Raw genomic sequence first — 14,955 nt, forward strand, 5'->3', positions numbered from 1 at the left:
TGTTTTTAGTGTATAGGAATGCAAGAGATTTCTGTGCATTAATTTTGTATCCTGCAACTTTACCAAATTCATTGATTAGCTCTAGTAGTTTTCTCATGGCATCTTTAGGATTCTCTATGTACAGTATCATGTCATCTGCAAATAGTGACAGTTTTACTTCTTCTTTTCCAATTTGTTTTCCTTTTATTTGTTTTTCTTCTCTGATTGCCATGGCTAGGACTTCCAAAACTATGTTGAATAACAGTGGCGAGAGTGGACATCCTTGTCTTAATGTTAGAGGAAATGCTTTCAGTTTTTCACCATTGAGAGTGATGTTTGTTGTGGGTTTGTCATATATGGCCTTTATTATGTTGAGGTAGGTTCCCTCTGTGCCCACTTTCTGTAGAGTTTTTTTTTTTTTTTTTTATCACAAATGGGTGTTGAATTTTGTCAAAAGCTTTTTTCTGCATCTATTGAGATGATCATATTGTTTTTATTCTTCAATTTCTTATATGGTGTATCACATTGATTGATTTGCATATATTGAAGAATCCTTGTATCCCTGGGATAAATCCCACTTGATCATGGTGTATTATCCTTTTACTGTGTTGTTGGATTCTGTTTGCTAGTACTTTGTTGAGGATTTTTGCATCTATATTCATCAGTGATATTGGTCTGTAATTTTCTTTTTTTGTAGTATCTTTGTCTGGTTTTGGTATCAGGGTGATGGTGGCCTCATAGAATGAGTTTGCAGAGGAGTGTTCCTTCCTCTGAAAATTTTTGGAAGAGTTTGAGAAGGATGGGTGTTAGCTCTTCTCTAAATGTTTGATACAATTCACCTATGAAGCCATCTGGTCCTGGACTTTTGTTTGTTGGAAGATATTTAATCCCAGTTTCAATTTCATTAGTTGTGATTCGTCTGTTCATATTTTCTACTTCTTCCTGGTTCAGTCTTGGAAGGTTATGCCTTTCAAAGAATTTGTCCATTTCTTCCAGGTTGTCCAGTTTATTGGCACAGAGTTGCTTGTAGTAGTGTCGTAGGATGCTTTGTATTTCTGCGGTATCCATTGTAACTGCTCCTTTTTCATTCTAATTTTATTGATTTGAGTCCTCTCCCTCTTTTTATTGATGAGTCTGGCTAAAGGTTTATCAATTTTGTTTATCTTCTTAAAGAACCAGCTTTTAGTTTTTTTGACCTTTGCTATTGTTTTCTTTGTTTCTGCTTCATTTATTTCTGCTCTGATCTTTATGATTTCTTTCCTTCTAGTAATTTTGAGTTTTGTTTGTTCTTCTTTCTCTAGTTCCTTTGGGTGTTGTAAGGTTAGATTGTTTATTTGAGATTTTTCTTGTTTCTTGAGGTAGGCTTGTATTGCTATAAACGTCACTCTTAGAACTGCTTTTGCTGCATCCCATAGGTTTTGGATCATCCTGTTTTCATCATAATTTGTCTCTAGTTATTTTTTGATTTCCTCTTTGATTTCTTCAGTGATCTCTTGGTTATTTAGTAACGTATTGTTTAGCCTCCAGGTGTTTGCGTTTTTAATGTTTTTTTCCCTGTAATTGATTTCTAATCTTATAGGGTTATGGTCCGAGAAGATGCTTGATATGATCTCAATTTTCTTAAGTTTACCGAGTCTTGATTTGTGACCCAATATGTAATCTATAATGGAGAATGTTCCATGTGCACTTGAGAAGATAGTGTAATCTGCTGTTTTTGGATGGAATGTCTTATAAATGTCAGTTAGATCTATCTGGTGTATTGTGTCATTTAAAGCTTGTGTTTCCTTATTTTCTTTCTGGATGATCTGTCCATTGGTGTAAGTGAGGTGTTAAAGTCCCCCACTGTGACTGAGTTACTGTCAATTTCCTCTTTTATAGCTGTTAGCAGTTGCCTTATGTATTGAGGTGCTCCTATGTTGTGTGCATATATATGTATAATTGTTATATCTTCTTCTTGGATTGATTGCTTGATCATTATGTAGTGTCCTTCCTTGTCTCTTGTAACATTGTTTATTTTAAAGTCTATTTTATGTGATATGAGTATTGCTACTCCAGCTGTCTTTTGATTTCCATTTGCATGGAATATCTTTTTCCATCCCCTCAATTTCAGTCTGTATGTGTCCCTAGGTCTGAAGTGGGTCTCTTGTAGACAGCATATATATGGGTCTTGTTTTTGTATCCATTCAGCGAGCCTGTGTCTTTTGGTTGGAGCATTTAATCCATTCACATTTAAGGTAATTATCGATATGTATGTTCCTTTTACCATTTTCTTAATTGTTTTGGGTTTGTTTTTGTAGGTCCTTTTCTTCTCTTGTGTTACCCACTTAGAGAAGTTCCTTTAGCGTTTGTTGTAGAGATGGTTTGGTGGTGCTGAATTCTCTTGGCTTTTGCTTGTCTGTAAAGCTTTTGATTTCTCTCTCGAATTTGAATGCGATCCTTGCCGGGTAGGGTAATCTTGGTTGTAGGTTCTTCCTTTTCATCACTTTAAATATATCGTGCAACTGCCTTCTGGCTTGTAGAGTTTCTCCTGAGAAATCAGCTGTTAACCTTATGGGAGTTCCCTTGTATATTATTTGTCGTTTTTCCCTTGTTGCTTTCAATAATTTTTCTGTCTTTAATTTTTGTCAATTTGATTACTGTGTGTCTCTGCGTGTTTCTCCTTGGGTTTATCCTGCCTGGGACTCTCTGTGCTTCCTGGACTTGGGTGGCTACTTCCTTTCTCACATTAGGGAAGTTTTCGACTATAATCTCTTCAAATATTTTCTCAGGTCCTTTCTCTCTTCTCCTTCTGGGACCCCTATAATGCAAATGTTGTTGCGTTTAATGTCCCAGAGGTCTCTTAGGCTGTCTTCATTTCGTTTCATTCTTTTTTCTTTATTCTGTTCCGTGGCAGTGAATTCCACCATTCTGTCTTCCAGGTCACTTATCTGTTGTTCTGCCCCAGTTATTCTGCTATTGACTCTTTCTAGTGTATTTTTCATTTCAGTTATTGTTTTGTTCATCTCTGTTAGTTTGTTCTTTAATTCTTCTAGGTGTTTGTTCTTTAATTCTTCTAGGTCTTTGTTAAACATTTCTTGCATCTTCCCGATCTTTGCCTCCATTCTTTTTCCTAGGTCCTGAATCATTTCACTGTCATTATTCTGAATTCTTTTTCTGGAAGGTTGCCTATCTCCACTTCATTTAGTTGTTTTTCTGGGGTTTTATCTTGTTCCTTTATCTGGTACATAGCCCTCTGCCTTTTCATTTTGTCTATCTTTGTGTGAATGTGCTTTTCCTTCCCCAGGCTGCAGAATTGTAGTTCGTCTTGCTTCTGCTGTCTGCCCTCTGGTGGATGAGGCTATCTAAGAGGCTTGTGCAAGCTTCCTGATGGGAGGGACTGGTGGTGGGTAGAGCTGGCTGTTGCTCTGGTGGGCAGAGCTCAGTAAAACTTTAATCAGCTTGTTTGCTGATGGGTGGGACTGGCTTCCCTCCTTCCTGGTTGTTTGGCCTGAGGTGACCCAGCACTGGAGACTACCCAGATCTTTGTTGGGGCTAATGGTGGAATCTGGGAGGGCTCATGCCAAGGAGTACTTCCCAGAACTTCTGCTGCCAGTGTCCTTGTCCCCACGGTTAGACACAGCCACCCCCCGCCTCTGCAAGAGACCCTCCAAAACTAGCAGGTAGGTCTGGTTCAGTCTCCTGTGGGGTCACTGCTCCTTTCCCTGGGTCCTGATGCACACACTACTTTGTGTGTACCCTCCAAGAGTAGAGTCTTTGTTTACCGCAGTCCTGTCTTAGTCCTGCAATCAAATCCCGCTAACCTTCAAAGTCTGATTCTCTTGCAATTCCTCCTCCCATTCCTGGACCCCCAGGTTGGGAAGCCTGATATGGGGCTCAGAACCTTCACTCCAGTGGGTGGACTTCTGTGGTATAAGTGTTCTCCAGTTTGTGAGTCACCCACCCAGCATTTATGGGATTTGATATTATTGTGATTGCGCCCCTCCTACTGTCTCATTGCAGCTTCTCCTTTGTCTTTGGATGTGGGGTATCTTTTTTGGTGAGTTCCAGTGTCTTCCTGTCGATGATTGTTCAGCAGTTAGTTGTGATTCTGGTGCTCTCGCAAGAGGGAGTCACCATTGGTATTTTGATAGGGATTGCATTGAATTTGTAGATTGCTTTGGGTAGTATGGACATTTTAACAATATTAATTCTTCTTATCCATGAGTAAATATGGTATGTCTTTCCATTTATTTGTGTTATCTTCATTTTCTTTCATCAGTATCTTATAGTTATCAGAAGTACAGGTGTTTTTCTCGTTGGTTAAATTTATTCCTAAGTATTTTATTCTTTTTGATGCAGTTGAAAATGGGATTTTCTTTATTTCTTTTGCTGATAGTTTGTTATTAGTGTACATAGATGCAGAAGATTTATGTATGTGAATTTTGTATCCTGCAAATTTACTGAAGTCATTTATTAGTTCTAATAGTGTTTTGGTTGGAGCCTTTAAGATTTTCTGTATATAAGTATCGTGTCACCTGCAAATAGTGACAGTTTTACCTATTCCTTTCCAATTTGAATGCCTCCTCTCTCCCCTCCCCCATTGCTAGTGCTAGGATTTCTAATACTGTGTTAAATAACAGTGGCAAGAGTGGGCATCCTTATCTTCTCCCTGATCTTAGAGGAAAATATTTCAGCTTTTTACCTTGGAGTTATGTTAGCTGTGGGTTTGTCATATGTGGTCCTTTTTACAGTGAAGTATGTTCCCTCTATACCCACTCTGTTGTGACAGTGTTTAACATAAATCGATGTTGAATTTTGTCAAATTCTTTTTCTTCATCTATTGCGTGTTTGTGTTTTTTCCAGTTTTCTTCTTATAATTGATTTCTAGTTTCATACTGTTGTTGGTCAGAAAAGTAGCTTGATAATGATTTAAATCTCCTTAAATTTATTGAGACTTTTTTGTGGACTAATGTGATTAATCCTGAAGAATGATCCATGTGCCCTTGAAAAGAATCTGTATTCTGCTGGTTTTGGATGAAAGGTTCTGTATATCTATTAAGGCTGTATGGCCTCATGTGTCGTTTAAGGGCAATATTTCCTTACTGATTTTCTGTCTAGATCATCTATCCATTGATGCAAGTGGGGTGTTAAAGTCCCCTACTATTGTATTACTGTCAATATCTCCTTCATGTATGTTAATATTTGCTTAATGTATTTAGGTGCTCCTATGTTGGGTGCATAAATATTTATGTGTCATATGCTCTTGTTGGATTGATGCCTTTATTATTACATAACACCTTTTTTGTCTCTTGTTGCAGTCTTTGTTTTAAAGTCTATTTTGTATGATATAAGTATTGCTATCCCAATTTTTTTTGATTTCCATTTACATGGAGTATGTTATTCCATCCCTTCACTTTTAGTCTGTGTTTGTGTTTAGATCTGGAGTGATTCTCCTATAGGTTGTGTGTGTGTGTGTGTGTGTGTGTTTGTGTGTGTGTATATATATATCTTATTTTTTTTAATTCATTCAGCTACCCTCTTTTGATTGGATCCCTTAGTCTCTTTACATTTGAAGTGATTATTGATAGATATGCACTTATTGCTATTTTGCTAATTTTTTTCTGGGTGTTTTTATAGTTCTTCCCTCTTCTTTCTTCTTCTATGTTCTCTTCCCTTGTGACTTTCTTTAGTAATATGTTTGCTTTCCTTTCTTTTTATTTTTTGTGTATTTGTTATAGGTTTTTGGTTACCATGAGGTTCCTGTAGTAACAATCTATGTTTATAGCTGTTTAAATTAATGGTCACTTAAGTTAGAGTGCATTCTAAAAGCACTGCATTTTTGTCCATCCTCCACATTTTATGTTTTTGATGTTATCTTTTACATCTTTTTATTTTGTGTATCACTTAACTAATTATTTTAGATATAGATGATTTCACTACTTTTGTCTTTTAACCTTCATACTAGCTTTGTAGGTGGTTCTTATCCACCTTTACTGTATGTTTGCTTTTACCAGTGAGATTTTTTCTTTCATAATTTTCTTGTTTCTAGTTATGGCCTTTTCTTTTTTGCTTGAAGAAATTCCCTTAACCTTTCTTGTAATGTTGGTTTAGTGGTGATGAACTCCTTTAGCTTTTTTTTTTTGTGGTACACGGGCCTCTCACTGTTGTGGCCTCTCCCGCTGCAGAGCACAGGCTCTGGACGTGCAGGCTCAGTGGCCATGGCTCACGGGCCCAGCCGCTCCGCAGCATGTGGGATCTTCCCGGACCGGGGCACGAATCCGTGTCCCCTGCATCGGCAGGCGGACTCTCAACCACTGCGCCACCAGGGAAGCCCTCCTTTAGCTTTTATTTGTGTAGTAAACTCTTCAGTTCTGAAAGATATTACTTCAATTCTGAAAGATAAACTTGCCAGGTAGTGTCTTCTTGGTTGTACGTTTTTTTCCTTTCAGTACTTTGAATATATTGTGCCAGTTCCTTCTGGACTATAAATTTTCTCCTGAAAACTCAGCTCATTATCTTATGGGGGTTCCCTTGTAAGTAACTAGTTGTTTTTCTCTTGATGCTTTTAATATCTTCTCTTTAACTTTTGACATTTTAATTGTAATGTGTCTTGGTGTGGGTCTCTTTGGTTTCATCTTGTTTGGGACTCTGTACTTCATGGACTTGGATGTCTGTTTCCTTCATCAGGTTAGGGAAGTTTTTTAACCATTATTTCGTCAAATAGGTTTCCTGTCCCCATTTCTCTCTTTTCTCCTTCTGGGACCCCTTTGTTGTGAATTTTAGTAAGCTTGATGTTGTCCCAGAGGTCCCTTAAACTCTTTTCTTTTTGGTGTTCTGATTGGATGATTTCCACTACCCTGTCTTCCAGTTGGTTGATCCATTCTTCTGCATCTGCTGTTGGTTCCCTCTAGTGTATTTTTCATTTCAGTTATTGTATTCTTCAGTTCTGATTGGTTCTGTTTTACATTTTCTCTTTGTTGAAAGTTCTCATTGTGTTCCTCCATTCTTCTCAGTTTGGTGAGCATCATTTTGGCTATTCCTTTGAACTCTTTATCTGGTAATTTGCTTATCTCCTTATTGTTTAGTTGTTTTTCTGAGGGTTTGTCTTGTTCTTTTGTTTGGAAGGTCTCTTCGTTTTGCCTAACTCTCTGTGGTTGTTTCTTTGTATTAGGTATATTAGCTAGGTCTCTCCGTTTGAAAGAGTGGCCTTATGTAGGTGTCCTATGGGGCTCAGTGGTGCAATCTCCCCTGCTTACCCAAGCCAGGAACTCTAGGGGTTTCCCCTGTGTGGGATAGCTGTGCCTTCCTGTTTTGTTTGGGCTGTGATTGGTGCAGGTGTGCTGGTGGGTGGGGCTGGCCCCCAGCATGAGTGGCTGCAAGGCCTGGCCATGACTGTTACAGGTGCACTGTTTATGGGACTGGTCTCCAGTGTGGCAGATACCTTGGTGAGACACCGGTCAGTGCTGGATGGAGCAGCTCACTTGATAGGGTGAGGCAGGAGCTGCTTTGGAGGGGCCAGCTGAGACAGGCCGGTTGGGCAGGGCTGATCCTCAAGGGATGCTGGGGCAGGGTGGTTGGTGTTAGCTAGGTTGACTGAGCGTGACAAAAATGGTGCCCACCTGTGCTGGGCCAGCTAGGTGGAAGGAAAGTAAAAAGATGCCTGCCAGCACTTCTGTCCCTAGAGAAAGTTCCACCAGATTGTTGCTCCTTTGGCACATGCCCTAAAATTAGTCAGTGGATCTCCTCATATGGCCCAGGTACTTTTCAAGCTGCTGCCTTTGCACTGGGACTTGGAGTGAGTGAGTTTGTGTCCAAGCCCTTCAAGAGCAGTCTCAGTTTCCCACATCCCTCTGGCTCTCCTGAATATAATCCTCACTGTTTTTCAAAGCTGCACATTATTGGGGCTTGTTTCCTGGTGCAGGTCCTCTGGGCTGGGAATCCCAATGTGGGGCTCAGACTCCTTGCTCATCAGGGGCTACCACCACTGTGGCTGTGATATCCCTCCCACTTGTGGTTGCTGTACCCAGTGTGTGGGTTCTGACTAGGCTACATCTGTGTCCCTGCTTCTCATCTCAACATCCTTAGTTGCAGAAAATCTGTTCTGCTAGTCTTCAGGTCATTCTCAGAGATTTGTAGTTACCGTTCTGGTGTGTTTGTGGGAGGAGGTAAGCTCAGGATCTTCCTACTCTGCTTTCTTGATCCTGCCCCAGTACACATTTTTTAAAATCAAAAAATTTCCCTATGAAACTTATAGTTTGGCTCAATTTTAGATCTTTATTGCAAAATGAGTTGCTCCTTTGTGATACTTATTAAAATAAGAATGTTATTCATTTTACGCTAGCATCTAGAACTCTGTATAGGGCAATATTTCTAAAGATAGATTTTTTGGGGGGGTTCCCATATTTCTGTTATTTTACTACCTAATATTTAATATCTACTAGTGTTATTTTCTCACTGTGCTCTTTTATGTGTTGTTTTATAGTTTTTCCATTTGGTCATAAAAATTAAAGTAGAATCAATAATTTCTAGGTTTTACAGGTCTCAGTGTACACCCCAAATGTGAAAAGAAGTATGAGGACAAATGGGAGAATCTTAGCTAGAATTGTGATAGGATTTTAGTGGTTCTTGGTCTAGCAGAAGGTCTCAAGTCTTTTGGATCTAAGCTGTTGTCAAGAGGGCTTCAAAAAAGTTGAGAATAACAGCAGCTGTTATCTGCGCTGTCCAATATGGTAGCTGGTAGCCAGGTAAGACTCATATAAGAAAAGCTCATTACCTTATTGAGCACTTGAAGTGTGGCTAATCTGGATTGACTTGTTCTGTGTCAAAAATGCACAGGACTTTGAGGACTCAGTATGAAAAAAAGAATATAAAATAGCTCAATAAGTTTTTATTAATTTTATGTTGAAATGGTAATACTTTGGCTACACAGCAGTTCACCCTTATCTGCAGTTTTGCTTTCTGTGGTTTTAGTTACCCACAATCAAACATGGTCTGGAAATATTAAATGGAAAATTCCCTAAGTAAACTGTTCGGAAGTTTTAAATTGTGCACTGTCCTGAATAGCATGATGAAATCTCGTGCCATTCTACTCCATCATGCTCCAGATCCCCAAACATTGACATGGTCTGCTTTTGACATTTAACCATTGACATCATCATGGCTCCATGACCCAGGGTCACCTGAAGCAGATGATCCTTCCTCTGATGTACTGTCAGAAGGTCAGTAGTCACCTGATGATATGTCACAATGCTTATGTCATTCCCCTCACTTCATATCATCAAGTAGGTTATCATCTACGTCATCACCAGAAGAAGGAGGAGTACAATACAGTAAGGTATTTTGAGAGAGAGACCACATTTACATAACTTCTGTTAGAGTACATGGTTATAATTGTTCAAATTCATTATTAGTTATTGTTGTTAATCTCTAACTGTGCCTAATTTATACATTAAACTTTATCATAGGTATGTATGTATAGGAAAAAACAAAATATATATATGTTTGGTACTATCCACACTTTAAGGCATCTACTGCAGGCCTTGGAATGTGTCCCCCACAGATAAGGGAGCACTATTTTTTTTTTTTTTTTTTTTTTGCGGTACGTGGGCCTCTCACTGTTGTGGCCTCTCCCGTTGCAGAGCACAGGCTCCGGATGCACAGGCTCAGTGGCCATGGCTCACGGGCCCGGCCCCTCCGCGGCATGTGGGATCTTCCCGGACCGGGGCACGAACCCGTGTCCCCTGCATCGGCAGGCGGACTCTCAACCACTGCGCCACTAGGGAAGCCCGGGAGCACTACTTCTTAATGTGACCACTGGGAAGTTTAAAATGGCATATGTAACTCCTGTTTGCGGTTCTTATTATATTCTGTTGGACAGCACTGGCTCTAGATCTCTTCTGATAAGTAATATATTTTCTTAGATATGGGTCTTCCAAAAAGACATCAAGATATCACTATGTTAGTGCACATAAGACTAGAGCTGTAAAATTACCAAGGTAGCTAAGGACAAGACTTTTCCATATAACTCTGCCCCAGCATAACCTGTACAGAGAGTTGTCTAAGTGCGCTATGCTTGCTCCCACTCCCTCACCATACTTTGCCCTTCATTCTGGCCATGCAGAGCAGCTTGACAAAATTGGGGGCCTCCTGGAAATCTCAGCATACTTGTTGCTTGCTCTCAGCTGGATCGCTTCTGAAATGTTTCTTGAAAATGCAACTGCTTCAACAATAAGCTTCTTAATTATGTCGTGGGTTCACCACAGGGTATACAAACAGACCCTCAGCAGTAGCTAATTTTCCTTTAATTGTATCTCATTCTCATGTTGGAATATCCCATTTCTTATTCATGAAAGCCTAACACATGTTAATCCATTACAGGTGGAGTAACTAACACGGCACAATATCAGAACAGACTAATGGTATATGAACCTAACCAGGTAAGACTCATATAAGAGAAGCTCATTACCTTAATTAAAATGAATTTTTAAAGATTGCTACAGTAATTAGGAGTTGGAATGCCAAGTCTGTACACACACATGCAACTTAAACTTACATAGAGAAAAGGAAGCATCTGGTTAAACTTTTTGGTTGCCTTTTTTTTCCTCACAAAACACAGAATTTCAGCTCTTGTTGTTTTATGCTATACTCAATGCTCAACTTTTTCAGAGTTTTGCATAATGTAGGAAAAAGGGAAAATATATTGATGAGTTAAATGCCTTTATTACCATGTATCTCAAGTGGCTGTTCATCATTGAGGCATCATGAGAAAGGAATTGGATTGTCCTGTTGCCACATCCTTTTAGAAGGCCTGTCATTCTAGGAGGGGAACATGCTTATGGTTTCCTTATTCCCAAATAAAGTGATCACTTTTATTTAACTCTATATAGTCAACGTATCCCAGGACAGTGTGTAGGACAAATCCGAAGGAGAAGTATCTGAAGAGTTGGCGCATGTTTTTCATCTAAGAGCTGGGCCTGCACTGGGAGCATTTTGATGGTGGCTGTCCCTTCTATCCACTTTTCATGCACACTTAATGACTTTTCTTTCCCCCAAAGAAGAACTATTTTTATTCTCTTTTCCTTCTACCAAAGTATCTGTAACTGTGGCACATGTTTGCTGAATTTTGTCATTTCTATGATTTTGGTAATATAAGTATTTTTCATGATTTTGACAATATTCCAGAATGATTTGATTAGGAGGTTTCATCTTCATCAGCTGAAGATAATGGAACACAAAACAACAGGTTGGCTTTGGCACTCTGGGTTGGGACTAGCCATCAAATATATGTTCAGAGTGACCTCAGTCTATTTAGTATTTTTTAATTTTAACAATTACTTGATTCTGAGTTTAGCGAAGGTATTTCTGTCTTTGCAAGTGTTTCCTGATGTCATTAGAGGCTGTAGGTTTCAGAGACCACGTGTCCCTGGGCCGGATGTCCCAAGAGGGATCATTAATTGCAGTTGCTTAAGTTTGGTGCACACGTGGTTAAAGAGGAAGAAGGTGTTAACATTTCTCAGATGAGTTCTGTTTCATGTTTGTACACACATGCTCTTTTTAAAAATTCTGCTGGCATATTGTTTACAGTGGGTACTGGCAAACATCACATCTGCTTGCATCTTGCTCAGAATCTCAATAACTCTATCATTCAGCCCTGGTGCTTATTTCTCTTCTAGGCCTTTGTGGAGAGTCGATAATGCCTGCCATCTGCCACAGAGCACATCGCTACCTGCCAACAGGCAGGCTGGGGTGACCTCTGCTTCCCCAGCACTGATTAGTATTCACACGCTAGCTTATTAGGAATGACCCCACCAGGCCTCTCTGTTTCTTTGCCTTTGCAGCGGTTGGCGGCTCACCTGGCAGGCACGGCAGTGAAGGAAGCTAAAGATATAATCAGGGGATGCAGTCAGGCTTTGCAAACCAGATGGCATCCATAGTCCTGTGGCAGGGGACTGGACTGCTAGTGGAAACATTGATTCCTAATACTGTGATGGGTTGCCTCATTTTAGAAAGCACCTAAGGAAAGCATCATCAGTCTTGAGTTAAATCCACTCATGCATAATGTATTAAAGATATTTCTTAAGAGAATATCTGAAAGAAAGGTTTGACTGTTTTATTAAAGATACATTTAATTGGAAGGAGGTTCTTAATATGACATGTTTAAAAAGGGGGGAGCAGATAAATCCAAGCCTTAAAAAACTGGACAAACCACTTTCTTTTTCTCATGTTAGTGTGTCTTTGAAAGAGAAATTACAAATGAGCCAGTCGATAAGCCAATAGTGAATGGACCAGTATTTATACAAAACTTTCTGTTTTGCTTCTTCCTTTACAGCTCTGTGAACTGAAATTCTGTGTATTCAAACCATCATACGATTTTTCTGGTCGAAATCCAAATTTTTCTCTGCAAAAAGAAATAATCTGTGTTCTTCCTGTATGTTTAGTGTTTATGTAAAAAGAAAATGGTAAGGTTTACTTACCTGACCATTACTTAGCTGAGATTTAAAATTAAAGTCATATTTGATTTTCATCTATTTTTACATTATATTTTAAATAGGAGCCTTATTTGAGAGGGGTTGAGCATACCTTTCTCATTCCTGAGAGTGATCTAGAACCAAAAATTAGAGGTTTCACCATTCCCTAAAGTTACCACAGAACATTGGTCTTCTAACAAAACAGATAACCACGTGCCTGGAAATAACCTTTCCCAATCTGCTGAAGATGTGAGTGTAAATATATTAAAGGCTGTGAGGGGTTTGTTGCTGAATCAAATCTTTTTTTTTTTTTTTTGCGGTACGCAGGCCTCTCACTGTTGTGGCCTCTCCTGTTGCGGAGCACAGGCTCCGGACACACAGGCTCAGCGGCCATGGCTCACGGGCCCAGCCGCACCGCGGCATGTGGGATCCTCACGAACCCGTGTCCCCTGCATCAGCAGGCGGACTCTCAACCACTGTGCCACCAGGGAAGCCCCGACAATAACTTTTTAAAAGTGCATATTATTGGACATATGTGCCAGGCATTGTTCTAAATGCTTTAGGTGTATTAGCTCATTTACTCTTCACAAAAGGCTTGTCAGGTGGGTACTGTTATCTCTGTTTTACAGATGAGGAAACAGGCACACACAGGTTAAGTAAATTGCCAAGGTCACACACAGATGATAAACTCAGGCATTCTGGATCCAGAGCCTGTTTTGTTATCATTATACCACCATACACAGTATACCTAACCATGCACTTGTACTCTTAAGTCATTTGCAGGAGTAAGTTCTCTCAATTGGGAGAAATAACCAATCATGAAAACTTCTAAATTCCCATATGCTCCCCTTACAAATTCAAAATGCAACCCAAGGAAGAGGAAATGCCTTACGTAAGTTGCAAATAGAGTTAGAACATGTGGGCTATTCTGCACTTGTTCTGAGGCAAGAAGCCCATACCTTTCAAAGTATATAAACAACATTCAAATAGAATGTGATTGACCAACATTAGAGTCCCCACTACTAATGAGGCACTGCTGTTTTCTGCCCTGGAGGTCTCCACTTAACAGAATTCACCTGAGTTTCTTTTGTCTCTTTTTTGGTCTCAGAATAAGTGGATAAGCCGCAGCCCCATGCTGCAGAGGCGGGTCTACCATTCCATGGCTGCTGTTCAAAGGAAGCTTTATGTTCTTGGAGGCAATGACCTGGACTACAATAACGACCGGGTCCTCGTGCGGCATATAGATGCCTACAACATGGACGCTGACCAGTGGACGCGTTGTAATTTTAACCTGTTGACTGGCAAGTACCTTTGATTGAGTAAATCGGGAAAAGCAGAGATTCAGGAAGTTGCCATACTTGTTTTCTTAGATATCTGTAGTGCAGCTGTAAATATTAAGTGCATGGTGGTAGAACAACTTGCTCTTATTACCCAGAAGGGTGTGCATTGTTTATCTCACAAAATCGGACTCAATCAGGTGGCTGAACATCTGGCTTCTCAGGGCCTGTGTTACCTTTGTGTGTGTTTTCACGTTGCCGAGAGAGACGTGTCAGGTCCATTATTGTCTGTCAGTATTCATGTAGGAACATTGGTATAAGTAGGAGGAACCGGGTGTTGAAAGAGGTAATGACTCTTTACAGGAGCAATTTATTTTTTACTTCTCACTACTTTTAGTCCTCTTATTTCTTGCGAGTGCAGAATGGTCTTCATTGTTTGTCAGGGTCAAATATCGTTTCTGCCTGTATTCTCCTAAAGACAAAACCTTAGAGATGTTCCGTGCATGGAGGTTTGGCAGCACTTCTGGCCACACAGACCCACCCAAGCATTACCACGGGGTAGCACTAGGTAGGGACCATACTCATCCCACAGGGGAATAAAATGAAAGCAGCGAACAGCTTACCCCTGACTTTTTTTTATGAAGTTGAAAACTTGTCCTCCCTTTTCGGCCTACGTGATTAAGATCCCTTCTAGGCTGCTCTAATAGGAAAATCGCAGACTCGAACGGGTGGGCTGGACTGTTGCCTCAAGACACTTTAATATGCTGAGTGGGCACTCAATCACTCACAGCTGCTGCTACGGAGGCCACAGTGGGGGCATAACCAGTGTGAGAGGTTCAGATGCTTTGTATTGAGCTCCTGTTTTTGCGAAAATGATCTTTGAGGCCCACCTACAAGCACTTAACTCTTAAGTTGCTGAAGTGGTACCTTAGCCCCTTGGTCCCTCGATCTGTGATTCTGTCTGCTATAGGATCCAGCTTATTTATTACCCGAGTCAATCCTGTGTCAGCCCATCAATAAAAAGAGACTATCTCACTCTCTGATGGCCTCCAGGGAAGAATATGTAGTAGTGAGCTATTCTGTCTTCTTTTTTAAGTGGGGGAGGAACCTTTCATCATTTTGGCGTGTCAGTATCTAGGGACTACCCAGGCTGGTCCCAGCTCAGGAACTTTAATATAGTCTTAAAACTGTTGTGTATGTAAAGAAAAGAAGGGTAGTAACTTTATCAATCTTTTCTGTCATTTGTCTTCTTT

The 14,955-nt window shown here is 40.0% G+C and overlaps 1 protein-coding gene across 9 annotated transcripts in view; it reads left to right on the forward strand.

The window, feature by feature from the left end:
- The window catches only part of KLHL32 (kelch like family member 32), a 230,157-nt gene that overhangs the window by 189,382 nt on the left and 25,820 nt on the right, over window positions 1-14,955 (forward strand). For all 9 annotated transcript variants that reach the window (XM_060283355.1, XM_060283356.1, XM_060283354.1 and 6 more), the window contains 2 exons: window positions 10,336-10,394; window positions 13,534-13,726. In XM_060283355.1, the coding sequence (XP_060139338.1) occupies window positions 10,336-10,394; window positions 13,534-13,726 (252 nt within the window). The remainder of the gene's footprint in view (window positions 1-10,335; window positions 10,395-13,533; window positions 13,727-14,955) is intronic.

This window comes from Globicephala melas, chromosome 14 (assembly GCF_963455315.2).
Source record: "Globicephala melas chromosome 14, mGloMel1.2, whole genome shotgun sequence".
Classification (NCBI taxonomy): domain Eukaryota; kingdom Metazoa; phylum Chordata; class Mammalia; order Artiodactyla; family Delphinidae; genus Globicephala; species Globicephala melas.